The sequence below is a fragment of the Oryctolagus cuniculus genome, chromosome 5 (assembly GCF_964237555.1).
Source record: "Oryctolagus cuniculus chromosome 5, mOryCun1.1, whole genome shotgun sequence".
Lineage (NCBI taxonomy): Eukaryota > Metazoa > Chordata > Mammalia > Lagomorpha > Leporidae > Oryctolagus > Oryctolagus cuniculus.
Window position 1 is genome coordinate 58,642 of NC_091436.1, and position 19,336 is coordinate 77,977.

Here is a 19,336-nt window from a genome sequence, read left to right on the forward strand (position 1 = left end):
TTTTACACAAGCCCTTTAAAAAGTCTTCTCTGGTTCCAGAATTGGATGTGACCAGAAGTTAGCCAAACTGGTTAGCCAATCGCTTGCTTGCTCGCATTTATAATGGAACAAATAAGAAAGTGCATAAAGACTTGCCCAATTAACAAACAGTTGTGTCAAGTGACTACTGCCGGCAGGACACCCTGCCACCCCTCGGTGTGAAGTCTGCGTCCTGCTCAGCGTCCTCCTGCGTGGAGGATCTGCTCCGCACCTGCCACTGCTTGCAGTTGGCTCCCTGTGACCCCACTCGGGTCCTCTGCTCATCCTGCCGAGGTGACATTCATTGCTTCCAGTTTGGGGCCACTGAGAGCCAGGCTATGGGAACGTCCCTGTGCGTGTCACTGGCGTGGGAGATGCCGCCGGGAAACCTGTCCGCGGATCCCAAGAAGTATGGGAACGTCCCTGTGCGTGTCACTGGCGTGGGAGATGCCGCCGGGAAACCTGTCCGCGGATCCCAAGAAGTATGGGAACGTCCCTGTGCGTGTCACTGGCGTGGGAGATGCCGCCGGGAAACCTGTCCGCGGATCCCAAGAAGTAAGCTTCTCTTGGAATCCCATCCCTTCCCCCCAGGACGCGGCTCCTCCATTTTCAAGTCGCTCCCCAAGGGCATTCAAGTGTTCGTGGCTCCACAGACTGCCCAGTGTTTTGGTACGGTCAGACTTGGAAGTGACTTCGAACGTTTCCTTAGGAAAATATACACCCGTCTTCACACTCCGTCAGCTTTCTCGGGGAACGTGGCAGCACACGCGTCCTGCGAACCGATCTCCAGGACCAACGACGAGTGTAAGCTAGAGTGGCCCGGAGGGCGCTGCGGGAGGCCGGAAGTGGCGTCACTTCCGGTTTGGACCGCCATCTTGTCGTGAGACAGCAGGAGCCCGGAGGAGCTGCGGCCGCGCGGAGATGTTGAGCTCTCCAGCCATGTACTCGGGTCCCGGCCGAGACCTGGGGATGGACGTGCACAGTGTCGCGGGCCCGGTGCAGCGGCGCTTTTCGCCTTACGCCTTCAACGGAGGGTAAAAGCCCCGGCGAGCCGCCGCGGTCACGCTTCGGCCTTCTCATCTGTGCTCGGGCTTCTTGTCTGGGGTCGCGGCGGGAAAGGCGAGGCCGGCTTCGGTCGTCTGTCGGGGTCGCGCGGTGTGGAGACAACCGTGGGTGCTCGCGTCTCGGCGGAGCTTGGCGAGTGGACGGCAGTCTCCCTCCGCTCTGAGGAGAGCCATTGAGAAGGGACCTTGCGTTTTCGGAGGCACTGACCGGTGTGTCGGGCCAGCAGGCGCGGGAGGAGGATGAGCGTCCGTGCTCTTGGTTGCGCGGTCGTGTGTGTCTGAAACGGAAGCAAGCGGCCCGGTCTTCTCCGTTGCTGCAAATGGCAGGGGGGTTGGCCGGTTTCATTGTGCGTTCCTTTGCTTTTTAGTGCTTAATATGCAGAAAAGGGCCTTTAAATATGTTTTTTGCGTATTATTTTCATTTTGTTACAAATTGCTAGCTGTAGTTTAACTTTTTTCTTGCTAGTGCATTAAAGAATTGTGAAGAGGTCGACTTAATACACCTGCCAGTGTTGTAAATTGATGCAGTGGCTGTACCCGTGAGCTTTGTACTTTACAACGTGCACACCCAGTTCCCTCAAACAGGTGGTTCTGTAAGAAAACCGGAAAGCGTTAATCGAGGCCTTACGAATTGAAATGTTAGTGAAGCCTCTGGAGTGTGTTCGAGTGGGGGCTGCCTTTAGCCTCGCTTGTGCCAGTGCAGGGCAGTGTGGGCTTTGGGGAGGGGAAGTCTCAGCGGCGTGAATTTCCTTGTGTATTCCATAGTTTTGGGGGGAGAATCAAGAGAGACACACTTGGTAAATTGCAGGCAGTTACCCTCGGTAGGTGGATGTCTTTAAAGTTAGCCGTCTTGGTCACGGAGCGAGGACAGGGGGTTTGTCCACTGCACCTGTCAGCACTTCCTGTGATGACTGGTAGAGAAGTTACAGTGTCAGGTGGGTCGTTAGACCCTTTTTTTGTTTGTTTTTAATATTTATTTGGGGCTGACGCTAAGGCATAGTGGATAAAGCAGATAAATGCCTGCAGTGCTGGCATCCCATATGAGTGCAGTTCGATTCCTGGCTGGTCCACTACCTTTTTTTTTTCTTTTTAATATTTTATTTATTGATTGATTTGAAAGGTAGAGTTGACAGACAGTGAGAGGGGAAGAGACAAAGGTCTTCCTTCCATTGGTTCACTCCCCAGATGGCCGCAACAGCTGGAGCTGTGCCAATCTGAAGCTAGGAGCCAGGTGCTTCTTCCCGGTCTCCCATGTGGGTGCAGAGGCCCAAGGACTTGGGCCATCTTCTGCTGCTTTCCCAGGCCATAGCAGAGACCTGGATTGGAAGATGAGCAGCTGGGACTAGAACTGGCGCCCATAAGGGATGCAAGTGCTGCAGGCGGAGGATTAACCTACTGCACCAGGGTGCCGGCCCCTGGTCCACTTCTAATCCAGCTCTCTGCTATGGCCTGGGAAAACAGCAGAAAATGGCCCAAGTCCTTGAGCCCCCGCACCCGCATTGGAGACCCAGAAGAAGCTCCTGGCTTTGAATCAGTGCAGCTCTGGCCGTTGCAACCATCTGGGAAGGGAACCAGCGGATGGAAGACCTCTCTCTCTGTGTCTCTGCTTCAGCCTCTCGAACTCCTCCTTTCGAATAATTAAATAAGCTTTTTTAAAAAAGAATATTTTATTTGAAAGGCAAATTTGCTGGCTCACTGCACAAATGACCATCAGAGCCGGAACTGGGCCAGACGGAAGCTTGGAACTTCCTCAGAGTCTCCTGTGTAGGTGCAGGGTCCCAGGCACTTGGGTCGTTTTCCGCTGCTTACTAGGCATATTAGCAGGGAACAGTGGGAAAGCAGTAGGTGCTGCATGCAGGACCATGACAAAGCCACAGCACCCCTAGACCCATTTCATAAGACTTAAAGAACTGTCAGAGTTCAGTATTCAGAACTCTACTCATTTCTCAACCACTCGTACTCCAGCTAAAGCCATCTCTACCCTAAAAGTTACAGCTTTCTGATTATTAAATCAACTTAACCTTTTCCCTTTTATTTTTTAAGTGTTTATTACAGCTGGATCTTGGGCAGCCCTTAGTTCTGTAAGATGATCCTTAGTTTGCTACCTTTTCCCACTCTAATTTTTTTTTTTAAGATTTTATTTATTTGACAGAGTTACAGACAGTGAGAGAGAGACAAAGAAAGGTCTTCCTTCCATTGGTTCACTCCCCCAAATGGCTGCTACAGCCGGTGCCCGGCGCTGTGCCGATCCAAAGCCAGGAGCCAGGTGCTTCTTCCTGGTCTCCCATGCGGGTGCAGGGACCCAAGCACTTGGGCCATCCTTCACTGCCCTCCCGGGCCAGAGTAGAGAGCTGGACTGGAAGAGGAGCAACCGGGACTAGAACCGGCGCCCATATGGGATGCCGGTGCCGCAGGTGGAGGATTAACCAAGTGAGCCATGGCACCAGCCTCCCCACTCTAATTTTCAAAATTGGTTTAACTCCATGCTGTTAGCCTGCATGTTTGTTGCATGTCTCAGCCCTACAAAGGTCGTTCCCAAATTGTTTCTCCAATCATGCTTCTCCTAAGTCCCTCAACTCTTGCATCTGCAGAAAATATTGCTACCTGGATTTTGTGTTCTTACCAAACTTAAGACAGTAAACAAAAGAAAAAGCAAGGTAATGTTCCTGCCAGCAGTATCTCCTTTATCCTTCTTTTAACTATGCCATGATTCTGTTTTGATTGATTTTCATTTAGGTGTTTACAAAAACTTGCCCGTTCTATGTCTGTGTGGTTTGTTTTGGATTTGCCCATTTCCTCCTCCTCACCTTGTTACCTTCTTTTCATAGTCCTCTCATTGGAATAGTCTTTGTAACCCATTACACTTATTATAGTACTGCGTGAGTAGTCTTCCATCTGCAGGTGCAAGTTCTCTCAGTCGTTCAGATGATTCTCTTGGTTCCATGCTAAAATCCCATGTCTGTGCCTTGGCATTTGGGATTGACTGTAGGGTCCCCTCTCATCACATGAGCCTTATATTCTTCCTCTTGCTTACCTAATAAAGAGACTACCACTTTAATAGGCTGCTTTAATTTACTAATGGATGTATTGCCTGTTTCTCATTGCTTTCTAGAGTATCATCGTTTTGTGCTTCAGAGCTTTAGTGCAAATACTATGGTGAATATGTGGATGAGTTTTTTCTGAGTGCTTATGTTTTATGAGGTTCTGTGCTGGGGGCCTTATGTGAGTTAACACTTAATTCTCGCAGTCACTCAGTAACACCGTTCTCAGTACCACACCTAGAAAGTGTAGATCTCTGCCTCAGGTAGTTCCACAGTCCTGGTGTGTAGCCCTCACACTCTGTTGCCTCCTGCATGCACCACAGTGATCACAGCTAACTTAATTACTTTTTTTTTTGCATTTATTTATTTATTTATTTGAGAGGAAGAAAAAGAGGTCTTCCATCTGCTGAGTCACACTCAAAGTGACCACAGTGGCTGGGGCTAGGTGAAGCCTAAGCCAGGCGCTTAGAAGTCCATCTGAGACTCCTATGTGGTTGGCAGAGGCCAAAGTACTTGGGTCATTCTTGGCTGCTTTCTCAGGTGCATTAGCAGTTACCTGGATCAGAATTACAGGGGCTGGGATTCCAACCGGCACTCACTATGCTGGCATCACAGGCAGCAGGTTACCACACCCGTGCCCAGAGCTACACCAGAGAGCCAGATAATGTACCAGGCACCATCGTTAAGAGCTTTGCAATTACTAACTCATTTAGTCCTTGTAACACACTAATGAGGTAGCTACCGTTAGGGTCACTATGTTTATGTGAGGAAACTGAGGCCTTGAGAAGTGTCCGATAGCCTCCTGTCAGTCAAGTGGGAAAGCTGTAATAGAAGCGGGCAGTCTGCTTTTGGGGTTTATGTAAGCCGCTTCAGGAAGCTCTCATAAATTACATGGCCCAGAAGGAAGAAGTTTGCATTTGTCAAGAGAATTGTCTACTGTTACCAGATATTATAGGAGGAGACTTCAAAAAGTTCAAGGAAAGTGGGATTAAAAGAAGTTACTTTGGTACGAGAACTTTAAATCCACACATAATAGTTTCATAAACATTTTCTATGAACTGTTTGATGACCCGCGTGCAGGGATGAATTTCAAACCATTTTTGCACCAAAATAAACATCTTTTAATTCTACTTCACATGTATTTTTTGAAGTCTGTGTGATAAAGACGATATATAAGGAAATGAAAACACGTGGATTCCCTCTTCTGTGGTGCCACCATCCAGGCCTGGGTCTCAGGCGCAGGTGGGGCGTTGGTGGTTTTGTAAGATTTGTGCCTTGCACAAAGCAGGTGTTCAGTTTTCTTTTAATGATTAGCTTATTTGAAAGGCAGAGTGACAGAGCTCTTCTATCCACTACTTCATTCCCCAAATGGTTGCAATGGCTACTGCTGGGCCAGGCTGAAGCCAGGGGGCCGGAAACTCCATACTGGTCTCCTGCATGGGTGGCAGGGACCCAAGTACTTGCGCCGTCGGCTGTGTTCCCAGATGCTGGATTGGAAGCAGAGCAGCCAGGACTTGAACCAGCACTCCTAACAGCAGATGCTGGTTTTGTAATCAGTGGGTTAACCTGCACCATAATAATTCTGGCACCTATATTTAAGTTTTTGATGATGATACTAATTCAATGGCTTTTACATTACTTGCTGCCAGGGAGTCTTGGCTCCCATTTAGGGTGAGTTGTTTTCCCAGGTGATTTGTATCCGGGGTTCCTTTCTGTGCTACTAATCTGCTTTCTTTCATTTGAATCCTATTCTTGTTCATATCTAGTGGGATTTTATCCCAAAATATGCTATATCACACTGTCAGAGAGATGAGAGTATTGTCCTGAAGAAATAACTGTTCTTTTCCTCCTCCCTCAGTACTGTATTGGCAATTGCTGGAGAAGATTTTTCCATTGTTGCTTCTGACACTCGATTGAGTGAAGGATTTTCAATTCACACGCGGGACAGCCCTAAATGTTACAAATTGTAAGTATATATATGTTGGAACATATTCCTAATGCTTTTGTACTATGAGAGATTTTATTAATTTGTAAGTTGCCTGTTGAGAGCTTATCTGTGTAATTCATTGTGCAGTCCTGAAGGTATTTGTCATATATGAGTATCAACAGTGCTTTGGGTGACCTCAATGTTTCCCCAGCATTGTATCCTGAACAGTTTCACATACAAGTGTACAACAGAGGTACAAGAATTCCAGATGAACACCCACATGTTGGCTCACTTAGATTTTACCAGAGACCCCTTTTTGTCCTAGTCTACTTTGTGCTGATGTAACAGAATACCATAGATAGTAATCGGTATTGGACATTTATTGGTTCACAGTTCTGGGAGTGACAAGTCCAAAATCAAATCATCTGGTGAAGGCTTTCATGTCACTTCATAACAAGCCCAGGGGCCTCACAAGGCAGAAGAAGGGTGCCCATTCCTGCAGTAACAGTTTTTTAGTTTTTTTTTTTTTTTTTTTTTTTAAGATTTATTTTATTTACTTGAAAGAGTTACAGAGAGAGAGAGGTAGAGACAGAGAGAGAGGTCTTCCATCCGCTGGTTCGCTCCCCATTTGGCCACAGCACGATCTGAAGGCAGGAGCCAGGAGCTTCTTTCGGGTCTCCCACACGTGTACAGGGTTCCAAGGACTTGGGCCATCTTCTCTTGCTTTCCCAGGCCATAGCAGAGAGCTGTATTGGAAGTAGAGCAGCTGGAACTCATACTGGTGCCCATATGGGATGCCGGCACTGCAGGCAGTGGCTTTACCTGCTATGCCACAGCACCAGCACCTCCTCATAGATTTTTATCAAGACTTAGGAACTGGGACCGGCGCCGTGGCTCACTTGGTTAATCCTCTGCATTTGGTGCCAGCATCCCATATGAGCACCGGGTTCTAATCCCAGTTGCTCCTCTTCCAGTCCAGCTCTCTGCTGTGCCCCCAGGAGGGCAGTGGAGGATGGCCCAAGTGCTTGGGCCCCTGCACCCACTTGGGAGACCAGGAAGAAGCACCTGGCTCCTGGCTTCGGATCGGCACAGTGCCAGCCATAGCGGCCATTTGGGGAGTGAACCAACGGAGAGAAGACCTTTCTCTGTCTCTCTCGCTGTCTGTAACTCTACCTGTCAAAAAAAAAAAAAAAAGACTTAGGAACTAATATTTTGAGATGCGGGATTGAATTTATATGGATAAACCAACATTTAATCAGTTTGCTGCTGGTGGGCATCTCGTTTTTTTATTTGTGTGTTTGGGAGGGATGCTGTTACAGTGTTTGCTCAGTGATAAGCATATCTGCACACTGTGTGAGAATTTTGATGGGGTGGGTTTCTGGCACAGTTACTGAGTGAAAGTGATAGGCATTTAAGTTTTACCAGAAACAGCCAAATTCCCCGTTTGAAAAATTAGATCAGCTTACTCTGTTTCTGTGTATCAGATCCCAGTTGTCAGTAACATCACTAGCCAGCACCATCAGTGAATTTCTGTCATTTGCATTTTGTGTCTTGCGTTTGTGGTGATGAGTCTTTTTACCATGACTTGCAAATAAAAATTTAAACTGTTTATCTTATTTTTCTCTGTAGAAGTTTTAACTTTTTTATGTAGTCAAATTTATGAAATTTTCATGTGTGGCCTTTGGATTGTGTCCCAATGCAAGAATGAAAACTATGATTCTTTTTAGTTCATTCTTTTAAAGTCTTTTATCAACGTGTAATTCATTGGATGTAAGGAGTGAAATAGTGATACAGACTTCCCCGTCCCAAAGTTATTTTTTTACTATTTAGGGAATAATGAATGTAGAAATTTTAAATTTAACCTGAGACAGATGTGTTTTACTTCATACTGTAACCGACTTTCCTGAACTCTGTTTTGTACAGAACAGATAGAACAGTCATCGGATGCAGTGGTTTCCATGGAGACTGTCTTACCTTGACAAAGATTATTGAAGCAAGACTAAAGGTAGATGCTTTTGTACATGGCTGTGCTGTTGAAAATTAGTAGCAATTTACAATTTAAAGTAATTTCCTTTAAGTCTGTGGCATGACTGTTGCTCAGAATAGCTAAAGAGGTACTAAGTAGTGAAACTATGATGTGCTCCAAAATGAAATGACTCTCTTACTGCAGGATTATTAAACTAGTGTAATGTGAAACTACACATATTTGTTAAAATATCTGTACCATATAAAGGATTGTCTAGCCTTTTGTTTTTTATTTATTTTAAAATTTTTTATTGATTTGAAAGAGGCAGAGTGGGATCTCCTACCCACTGGTTCACCCAAGTGCCTGAAATAGCCAGGGATAGACCAGGAGTCAGGAACTCCACTGTGACTCCCACATGGATGGCAGGCACCTGACTGCATGAGCCATCACTTCTGCCTCCCAGGGTATGCTTTAGTAAGAAGCTAGAACCGGAACAGAGCTCGGGCTCAAATCCAGGCACTCCGGTCTGGGATACCAGCGTCGGAAGTGGCTACCCCAAATGCCTACTTCAGTTCTCTGCCGTTTAGAGGTAGCCTGGAAGGGTTGTTCTGAAGATACTCTTCTTCCCTTCAAAACAAAACAGGGGTTAACCTAGCACTTAAGCTAGTTGAGGCACTCATATCCCATTTCAGAGCACATGGGTTTGATCCCCATCTCTAGCCACTGATTCCAGCTTCTTAATAATGTAGACAGACCCTGGGAGGCAGTGCAGTAGTTCAAGTAGATGGGTTCCTGCCACCCACGTGGGAGACCCACATTGAGTTTCCTGCTCCCCGTTTAAGCCTGCCAGCAGAGTATAAGCATTTGGGGAGTGAATCAACTGATGGGAGCTCTTTATATCTGTGTTTCTGCATCAAATAAATAAAATTCTCAAAATCGGTCTTTGTGGCAGGAGGTAGCCCAGACAAGTTCTTAACATTGTTAGCTGCCACAGTTCCCTCTTTACTGTGTTGTGCTCCTAATTGGAAGGGCATAGGAGCTGCAGTAGGAAGGAATAAACCAGGAGCTTGGATGAGAGACACAAGCATTAACCTCAACTTCAGTTGCTAACAGGAAGACCTTAGCAGAGATGGTCACATTCTGTTTGCCTATTTGTGAATCACACTTGAGGGTATCAGTACTCAGTGAGTAGAGTATATGGTGTGTTTACTGCATTGATGCTTTTAGTGTGGGTGGAAATTGTTTCACTCAGCGTTTCTCAATCTTAATATTTTTTGGGAGCTTTTCTTTACATTAGAAGCTTCAGTGACTTAATATTTATTGACCTGTATATAATGAAAACAAAAACGAGATTGTTAATAAACTTAATGCATAGCTCTTCCTAAAATTTTTCTTTCATACATCATTATGTAACTGGTGAACAGTAAATAAATAATTGATGCTTAGTTTTGAGATGAAATGAAAGGGAGTATTTTTTTAAAACTTTTTATCTTGGAAAGAAATTCCTTTAAGTTTATCCATTGCATGTATATTATTTTTCAGTTTTTTGACTATCATTGATTTTATAGTACTACTTAGTTTATCTTTAGAGATGCTTGCTATGTACTTGACAAAAAAATGGTGAATTTAGATCTATTTTACTTTTTTTTTTTTTTTTTTTTTTTTTTTTTTTTTTTTTTAACAGGCAGAGTGGACAGTAAGAGAGAGAGAGAAAGGTCTTCCTTTGCCATTGGTTCACCCTTCAATGGCCGCTGCGGCCGGCGCACCACGCTGATCCAATGGCAGGAGCCAGGAGCCAGGTGCTTTTTCCTGGTCTCCCATGGGGTGCAGGGCCCAAGCACCTGGGCCATCCTCCACTGCACTCCCTGGCCACAGCAGAGAGCTGGCCTGGAAGAGGGGCAACCGGGACAGAATCCGGCGCCCCAACCGGGACTAGAACCTGGTGTGCCGGTGCCGCTAGGCGGAGGATTAGCCTAGTGAGCCGCGGTGCTGGCCCTATTTTACATATTTTTAAGCTTCTCCATCATTTGGATAATTTGAGATTCCCAGAGATTTGGGAAATCTAGAATTATGAAATTGCTGTATTGTCATCCTCAGATCCTGCTAGATCCATTGTGGTCTCCAGTGTAGATGCTTTTGGGAGCTAGAATCATGCTGAGTAAGGATTCTGCCTTCAAATGTTGAGGTCTCTCACTACCTGCTTTACAGAGAGGGACTTAAACTGGGTCTTGTCAGGGGTCAGCAGACATTTGTCTGTAAAGGACAAGCAGTGAATATTTTCAACTTTATGGACTGTTTGGTTTCAGTCCTAGGTAATACATAATGACGAGATATGGCTGTGTTCCAGTAAAATTTTGTCTGGAATCAGGCAGCAAGTGGGATTTGGACCCTGGGCTGTACTTGTAGTTCCTGACCCCTAGTCTGAATGCACAGTAAAGGAGAGAACAATTTGAAACATCCTCCCCAGGTCACCTTGTGTGTCCTATATGTGTGCTTTTGTTCTTGAATTAGCAGTGCCTAAAATAAGGGTGGCATGGGAAAAAGGATCTTTAAGCCAGAGAGCTGAGGGCAAACTTATTCCTCCCTTAAAATTTTTTTTCAGCCCAAAAAGAGTATATAATAAATTACTAAAATTGTGTTGTTGGATCATGAAAGAAACAGGTATACATTGAGTTAAATGAGTTTATCCTTTATACTCTTCAATCGCAGATGTATAAGCATTCCAATAATAAGGCCATGACTACAGGGGCAATTGCTGCAATGCTGTCTACAATCCTGTACTCCAGGCGCTTCTTTCCATACTATGTTTACAACATCATCGGTGGACTTGATGAAGAAGGTACAAGTCTTTATTTTTGGACACTGGAGGGAGATATCTCATAGATGTGTATATTTTCCTTCCACAGTCAAAAAGAATCATAGATACTACCATCTAGCCCAGTAGCTTTGTTTTCTGTTTTGTTTTGTTCTGTTTGAAGATTTAATTCTTTGAAAGGCAGATCAAGAGAGAGCAAGGAAGAGACAGAGAATTTCCATCAGCTGATAGATTCCCCTACCCAAATGGCCACAACTGGCAGGGCTGAGCCAGGCCAAAGGCAAGAGCCATGAACTTCATCTGGGGCTCCCACATGGGTGGCAAGGGCCCAGATACTCTGGTCATTCTCCACAGCTTTCCCTGGGTGCATTAGCAGGAAGCTGGATTGGAAGCAGAATAGCCAGGACCTGAACTGGGCTTCTGATATGGGGTGCTGGCCCCTGCTTCGTTTTCTGGTGATGGAGGTAATGAAGAAACAAATTAAGAAGGAAGCAAATGGCATGCAAAGACACAGAGCAATTGGTACATAATGTTGTAATAACAAATGTTGAATGCTCAGTTACTTTATTGTTTTCTTGGGCTACTCATGAGTTAGTAATACTTACTTTTATCTTAGAAAAAGAAGTATGTTTTAGAAATCTTTTAAGAGTAATTAATAATGCAGTTCCTCCAGCAGTTTGAAAACATTTTTGAATCCCATCTTTTTCATTCTTTTTAAGACTTACTTACTTATTTTGAAATTCAGAGTTGCAGAGAGAGGGGAGACAGAGAGAGGGAGAGAGATCTTCTATCTGCTAGTTCACCCCCCAAGATGGCCACAGTGGTGGAGAGGTGTTGTAGCGAGGTGTGTGCAGGGAGGGAGTCAGGTGATGGAGTTAATTTGAGGCTGTGAAGAATTTCATTCAGAGCCGGAGCTAGTTCCACATGCTTGGCAGCTGGCTGCTCTCCCGTGTTCTCAAGCAGCAGTCTCCACAGCTTTATCAGTGCCTGGGAACCGGCAGGCCTCCAGGGGAAACATGCAGCTGGCCGGGTCACAGAGCGGTCAGAGCTCTCTCTCAAGACACAGAGAGCAGGGTCCTGGCGGGACCATACACTCTGAGGGGAAGGTCTGAGGTAGGAAAGGGTCGGCCTCGTGTCAGGTCCCCTCCCCTCAAATTTTCTACCCTTTCTGTTCCATGGAGCCTTTTGTTTTGTTTTGTTTGTTTTTGACCCTTAACTGCTATGCTTCTTCCCCATATGGCCATGGTTTAGGCTTTCAATCCTGTTTGAAACTGAAGAGAATATGTATAGGCATGGTGAATAGAAATTAATTGCCCTTAATCTGGGTGATTCTATGCTGGGCACTCACTTGCCTCTTGACCCTGTGATTTGGGTTCGAGTCTGTTGGACTTCAGAGCCCTGCTGTTTAATTTCCATGTGATGCTGCTCCTGATTTTAGTGGTGGTCTTAGGTATCTTTAGAACCATCTTTGCAATCTTCTTTCTCTGGTTTGCTCTAATTTGTTCTTCAAGTTAATTTTTATTTGCATGTATGATAAAATAGTCCTCTGCCTTTTTCCATTGCTCAAAGATAGTTTTTAGCCCTTTTACCTGTATTTTTTGGTATTTACCTTTGCTTACCAAAGTATTACGTGTATTTTCTGTATGCTTTTTTTTTTTAAAGATTTATTTATTTATTTGAAGGCAGAGTTATAGAGAGGCAGAGAGAGAGAGATCTTCCATCCACTGGTTCACTCCCCAGATGACCACAATGGCCAGAGCTGGGCCGATCTGAAGCTAGGAGCCAGCTTCTTCTGGGTCTCCCATGTGGGTGCAGGGGTACCAGTACTTGGGCCATCTTCTGCTGTTTCCCAGGTCATAGTAGAGAGCTGCATCAGAAGTGGAGCAGCCGGAACTCGAACTGGTGCCCATATGGAATGCGAGCACTTCAGGTGGCGACTTTACCCTCTGCGCCATAGCTCTGGCCCCCTGTATGCTTTTGAGATAGCTTCTGGTGTTTTGTTCTGGTAGATGATGGTGTTATTTCGTACCTGTTGGTGTCTGTGTTGGTAAATGATGATGTTTAGTTCTTCTGTGTTTTCTTCATTGCATCCTCTCATAACCCTAACATCACACTTTTGATAAAACATATTTACTATTGGATGTTACGAAGTGATTTGTGTTTGTAATAAGCTCAGATGGTACAGAAGCATATGAAGTCATCCTCTTCTCTCCAGTTCCACACTCAAAAGATAACCAGCTGCAGTTTGTGATTTATCCTTCCAGACTTTCTGTGTGTGCTTACACAAACATCTGTCTGTGGTTTCCTTACACTGTGCACATTCCAGAACTCTTCATTTGACGTTGTCCTGTGGCTGTGTCCACCAGTACTGGCATGTGTACATAAGTGTCCCTCTTCCTGAGCTACCAGTAGAAGTGACGTACACGTCTAACACATAAACTCTGCTTGGCCTTCTAGAAGATACCCTGAGTTTTACCCCTTGAGGTGGGTATGTGCTGGACCTGTTTGACACTCAAATATGCTGGTTGGCCAGGCCGCACAGTCACAGCATGGTGTGGGACAGTCTGGCCCCAGGACTAGTTTTCTCATTGTTCAGTTTTTGTTTGGGTGGGCGTACCCTTTTTCTAATGAATTTTAGCTTGCTTTTAATTTTTTTTTTTTAAATTGATTCATTTGAGAGGCAGTTGCAGACAGAGACAGGGAGAGAGATTCTGTCTACTAATTCATTCCTCAAATGGCCACAACAGCTGGAGCTGGGCCGATCTGAAGCTAGGAGCTTTTTCCACATCTCCCATGTGGTACAGGTGCCCAAGATGTTGGGCCACTTTCTACTGTTTTCCCAGGTCATTAACAGAGAGCTGGATCAAAGAGGAGCCGAGTCATGTACCAGCTCCCATATGGGGTGCTGCCGCCACAGGTGGAAGCTTAACCTACTACACCACAGTGCTGGTCCCAAGTTGCTTCTAATTTTTTGCTCTTTTAAGTAATATAGAAGTGTTTTTGTCCATATTGTTTTATTTACATAAAGATTTTTATAGGGTCAGTCCTGTTGTACAGGGGCTATCATTACTGGGTACATACTTCTGCGTCTCAGAGTCTGCTGCCATATTGCTCTTCAATAAAAGCTAGTTTATTCTCACATCAGCAGAGTCTGAAAGGCCTATTTCCCCACCCATTAACAGGTCTCTGTACTATTAAGAATGAGTGAATTCAGGGGCCAGCATTGTGAGGCAGTGGGTTAAGCCTCCTCTTGAAACATAGGCATCCCATAATGGAGTCCTAGTTAAGTCCTGACTGCTTAGCTTCTAATCCAGCTTCCTGCTGGGAACGTGGTAGATGATGACGCAGTGCCCTTTCCACCCACAGAAGCCAGGAACTCCATTTGGATCTCCTACATGGATGATAGGGACTCAAGTACTTGATCCATTGTCTGCTACCTCACTGGCACACCAGCAGGAGCTGGATCAGAAGCAGATCAGGCAGGCCTTGAACTAACACTCTGATAATGGGATGCAAGCACTCCAAGCTGTAGCTTAACCTGCGCCACAATCCACAGCCCTCCTCCTTTATTAAATACTGGTTTGATAGTGCTGGTGCTGAGGTGTGTGCTTACTTAAAACATGCACAATACTGTTTGCATGTAGTTGCTCACATATTTAAGAATTTCATAAGGATGTTGGTCAGAAATTAGAGTGGGACCTGCTGGCTAGAACCTTTGTGTAGCCAGCTGCATGTCAGGGGCTGCAGGGTAGTTGGAGATGACATTAGGGAGAGGAGAGCGTGGGGTTTGTGGTGGACAGATTGCTTACAGTATGAGTGTGAGGGTGTGGGCTTCTGAGCTATGAATGTTGTTTGTAGAAGTGAAGGGTGACCACAAGGAGCCAACCTGTCCACTGAATGCCACCAGTACAACTGTGTGTGTGTGTGTGTGTGTGTGTGTGTGTACTGACTGTTGGCTCAAATTTAGCTAAGTTGGGAGTTTTGAATTGTATTTTGGCCAGATTTATTTGTCCTGTGCTTTAGGTTGGGGTCAGACTGTTGTCCTTAAGGAGATTTCTGTCCCCTAAGGGAAGGGAGCCGTGTACAGCTTTGACCCAGTGGGATCCTACCAGCGAGACTCCTTCAAGGCCGGAGGCTCTGCCAGTGCCATGCTGCAACCTCTGCTGGACAACCAGGTAAGGAGCACCTGCCTGCTCCTCCCGCTGCTCCTGTAGGCTTTCCTGTGGAGTACTGCTGGGTGTGTTTGTTGATTGGCTCACCCAAACCTTCTCATCTCTGTTCTGCCAGCTCACTTGGAGGTTTTACCTATCCTCACGGCTGACTTTTTCTTGTATTCAGTTCTGCTCTTGCCATCTTTACCTGAAGGTTGCAAAAAGGCCTTTATCCCCTCTTGTCACCTGATTTTGTATTTTATCTCCAGAGTATCTCTTTAACTTGTCCCTACTCCCTTTACTGCTGATTCAGTTCAGAACTGTGTTATTGGGTTTGTTTCCCAGCATCCTTTCTGCCTCACAGCTTACCTTAGTTGATCTGGTTACTCTCCTGAAATATGTTGCATCAGCTGCCCCTCTGCCTCCTCACACGTCACGTACCACACCACACTATGTCACACCACACCACACCACACCACACATCACACCACAGCATGCCACACCAGACCACATACCACACTGCAACACACCCAGACGCTGCTCTTCCCTGAAGTGCTGTGCACCTCCTGTCTCTGTCCCACGCCTGCCCTTCAGTACTTGCTAACACGTCCTCTGCTGTAGCTGCCTTTCAGCAGACTTGGCGGCTCTGTCGGGCTGCCCTGCTGCTGTTTCTCTTGGTAACAGCAGATTTTCCTGTGCTCCGTTCTCCATGCATCCATTTGTCTGGATTGTGCTCCTCCAGGTGGGGAGCTTTGTGGGTTGGGGCACTTGGTGCAGCAGGGCCCGGAGGGTTTCTAGGGGTGTTGTAATGTGCAGGATGCATGCACAGGGAGGCACTCATGTCACAGACACCTCGTCCTTATCCTGTCCTCCAGGTTGGCTTTAAGAACATGCAGAACGTTGAGCACATCCCACTGACCTTGGATAGAGCCATGCGACTGGTGAAAGATGTCTTCATTTCTGCAGCCGAGAGGGACGTGTATACAGGGGACGCACTCCGGATCTGCATTGTAACCAAAGAAGGCATCAGGGAGGAGACTGTCCCCCTGCGGAAGGACTGATAGAGGTGTTGTTAGTGGAACCCTGGTTAGTTCTGTATCTGGGACTTTTGGATGAGTTTTATTAAAAGGAGTGAAGTATACTCAATTGTGTTGTAACGTGTTTTGTCTAAACAAAACAGATCTAGGAAGTAGAATTTCTTCTCTTCCTTTTCTTCATTCTCACATTTTTCTTTCAGATGTATTTTTGTATAAACGAGTCATGTCAGTTTTTTCTTAGACTTATTAGCAAGAAATTTAATTATAGTTGACCTTTTTGGCCAGTTTATCTTGTGAAGAAGGCACTTCGTACACGAACTTGCCTGAAAAGACCTAGAAGGGATGGTGTTTATCAGAGTTTTATTAAGACTTGGATGAATGTAAATGGACTATCTTAAAAATCTTCATTCCTGGGACTATTAAGCAAACAATGTGGACTGGCTGTTTCACAGAACAATCTTTAACCAGATTAAAAGGAAATTGTAAAGTAACCCCTTCCTTATATGGTTATAAGAACTGTAGTAATGTTAACATTGAGACCTGAATATTGAAAAGAGCTAAGAAAAAATTTCTGGGTTAAAACTGTTTAATACATTATAATAATAACTGGAATAATTTTCTTAGTGTTGAGCGGAACAAGTGATGTAACCTAGGGGCTATGATTATGCTTTGTAGTAGTGGTGTAATGGCATTTTTACTACTCCTAGTAGATACATATTGTAAAAACACTCAGCAAAACATACTCTGTGGCTCCCTATCATAGGCACTGGGAACACATGGTGAAATCTTGTTCATGATTCTCACATGTCTGTTGGGATTGTCCAGAGAGACAGAATCCATCCTGTGTTTAGACTTCTTCAGGGAAATTTTGTCACATGAAGAGAGACTGAGAAATCCCATCATAGGGCATCTGCAAGCTGGAAAAGCAGCAAAGTTAGTCCCATAGCTCAGTCCAAGTCTGAAGGCAGCAGAACCAGGGAAATCAATGGTATAAACCTCAGTTTAAGACTGAAGGCTGGGTAATGCGGCTCACTAGGCAAATCCTCCGCCTGCGGCGCCAGCACACCAGGTTCTAGTCCCAGTTGAGGTGCCGGATTTTGTCCCGGTTGCTCCTCTTCCAGTCCAGCTCTCTGCTGTGGCCCGGGAAGGCAGTGGAGGATGACCCAAGTGCTTGGGCCCTGCACCCACATGGGAGACCAGGAGGAAGCACCTGGCTCCTGGCTTCGGATCATTGCAACACGCCAGCTGCAGCGGCCACTTGGGAGGGGGGATGAACCAATGGAAAAAGGAAGACCTTTCTCTCTGACTCTCTCTCTCTCTCTCACTGTCTAACTCTGCCTGTCAGGAAAAAAAAAAAAAAGGACTGAAGGCCAGGGCCAGCGCTTTGGCGCTGCGGGTTAACACCCTGGCCTGAAGCACCGGCATCCCATATGGGCGCCAGTTTGAGACCCAGCTGCTCCACTTCTGATCCAGCTCTCTGCTATGGCTTGGGAAAGCAATAGAAGATGGCCCAAATCCTTGGGCCCCTGCACGCATATGGGAAGTCCGGAAGAAGCTCCAGGCTCCTGGCTTCAGATAGGCATAGCTCTGGCCTTTGCGGCCAGTTGGGGAGTGAGCCATTGGATGGAAGACCTCTGTCTGTGTCTCTTTCCCTTTCCTCTGTGTGTGTGTGTGTGTGTGTGTAACTCTGATTTTCAAAGATTGATGGCCTAGGGCTGGCATTGGTAGAGTAGCAGGTTACAGCCTGTGCCTGCGATGCTGGTATCCCAAATGGACACTAGTTTTAGACCTGAATGCCCCACTGCCAATCCAGCTCCCTGCTAATGTGCTGAGAAAGCAGCAGGAGATGTCCCAGGTGCTTGAGCCCCTGCACTCACGTGGGAGACCCAGAAGAAGCTCCGGACTCGTGGCTTCAGCCTGGCTCAGCCCCAACCATTGTAGCCAATTGGGAAGTGAACCAGCAAGATCTCTCATTCTCTCTTTGGCTTTCCTTCTCTAATGCTGCCTTTCAAAAACAAAAGCCAAACCACTGAAGGCCTGTGAACCAGCAGGGACCGAGGGAAGGGTGGGTGGCGCAGCCACCAGAGGGCCTGAGTTCTGACGGCCAGTGCAGATGCACTCCAGCTCCTAGAGACAGTGAGCTCATTCCCCTGCCCTGCCTTTGGTTCCATTCCAGCCCCAGCCAAGCAGATGGTGCTGGCTAGTCTGCCTCCTGGAACAGACGCCTAGGAAGGGTGCTTTACTTTGCTGTAGTCCAGCAACCGCCAAAGTTAACTAAACACAAGAGACTCGCTGAAACGCACATTTGCCGTCTTGATGCTTAGTTTATCCTTTTTCCAAATAGTTTCTCATTGGCTTAGAAATTCACTTTATCGTATTTTTAGTTTATTAAGGAATATAAAGTTCATTTCATATATACAAATTTAGGAACATATTGATTGTTCCCACCCTACCTCCCTTCCACCCATACTCCTACTGTTCTTCCTCCTCCCTCTCCCATTCCCATTCTTTTTTTTTTTTTTTTTTTAAGATTTTTATTTATTTGACAGAGTTACACACAGGGAGAGACAGAGAAAAAGGTCTGCCTTCCGTTGGTTCACTCCCCAAATGGCTGCTACGGCCGGCACTGCGCTGATCCAAAGCCAGGAGCCAGGTGTCTCCCCCCGGTCTCCCATGCAGATGCAGGGCCCAAGCACTTGGGCCATCCTCCACTGCCCTCCTGGGGCCACAGCAGAGAGCTGGGCTGGAAGAGGAGCAGCTGGGACTAGAACCCCGTACCCATATGGGATGCTGGCACCGCAGGCAGAGGATTAACCAAGTGAGCCACGGTGCTGGCCCCCACATTCTTATTTTTTTACAAAAATTATTTTAAGTTAACTTTATACTCCTAAGATTAACCCTACACTAAGTAGAGAGATCAACAAATAATATGAAGAAAAATGTAAACATAAAGTATTGTTCCTCAACATTCAAGACAAGGGCTGTTCAAAATCATCGCATCATAAAGTATCAGTTCACTCTTACGGATTACCTTTTGAATACTTACCACAGATCAGAGAGAACATGGTATTTGTCTTTTGGAAACGGGCTTATTTCACTAAGTGTAATGGTTTTCAGTTATATCCAGTGTGTAGCAAATGACAGGAATTTTTTTTTTTACTGCTGTGTACCATAGTGTATATATGTCATAATTTATGCAGTCTTCAGCTGGTGGACATCCCGGTTGGTTCCATATCTTAGCTATTGTAAATTGAGCTGCAGTGAACATGGGAGTACAGGAAACCTGTCATGCTGATTTCGTTTCTGGGATGGTTGGG

At 45.9% G+C, this 19,336-nt stretch overlaps 1 protein-coding gene across 1 annotated transcript; it reads left to right on the forward strand.

The window, feature by feature from the left end:
- Nucleotides 1–835: 835 nt before the first annotated feature.
- On the forward strand, nt 836–16,128 carry PSMB1 (proteasome 20S subunit beta 1). The gene is made up of 6 exons (XM_002723498.5): nt 836–1,052; nt 5,982–6,089; nt 7,974–8,055; nt 10,726–10,855; nt 14,900–15,006; nt 15,858–16,128. The coding sequence occupies exons 1-6, from the start codon at nt 940–942 to the stop codon at nt 16,041–16,043; spliced, it is 726 nt and encodes a 241-aa protein (XP_002723544.1). The 5' UTR covers nt 836–939; the 3' UTR covers nt 16,044–16,128.
- Nucleotides 16,129–19,336: the final 3,208 nt, after the last annotated feature.

Coding starts and splice junctions, on each gene's coding strand:
- PSMB1 (XM_002723498.5), top strand. CDS start 940: ATGTTGAGCTCTCCAGCCATGTACTCGGGTCCCGGCCGAGACCTGGGG. Junction 6,090..7,973: donor AGCCCTAAATGTTACAAATT/GTAAGTATATAT, acceptor TGTTTTGTACAG/AACAGATAGAACAGTCATCG. Junction 8,056..10,725: donor TTATTGAAGCAAGACTAAAG/GTAGATGCTTTT, acceptor CTTCAATCGCAG/ATGTATAAGCATTCCAATAA.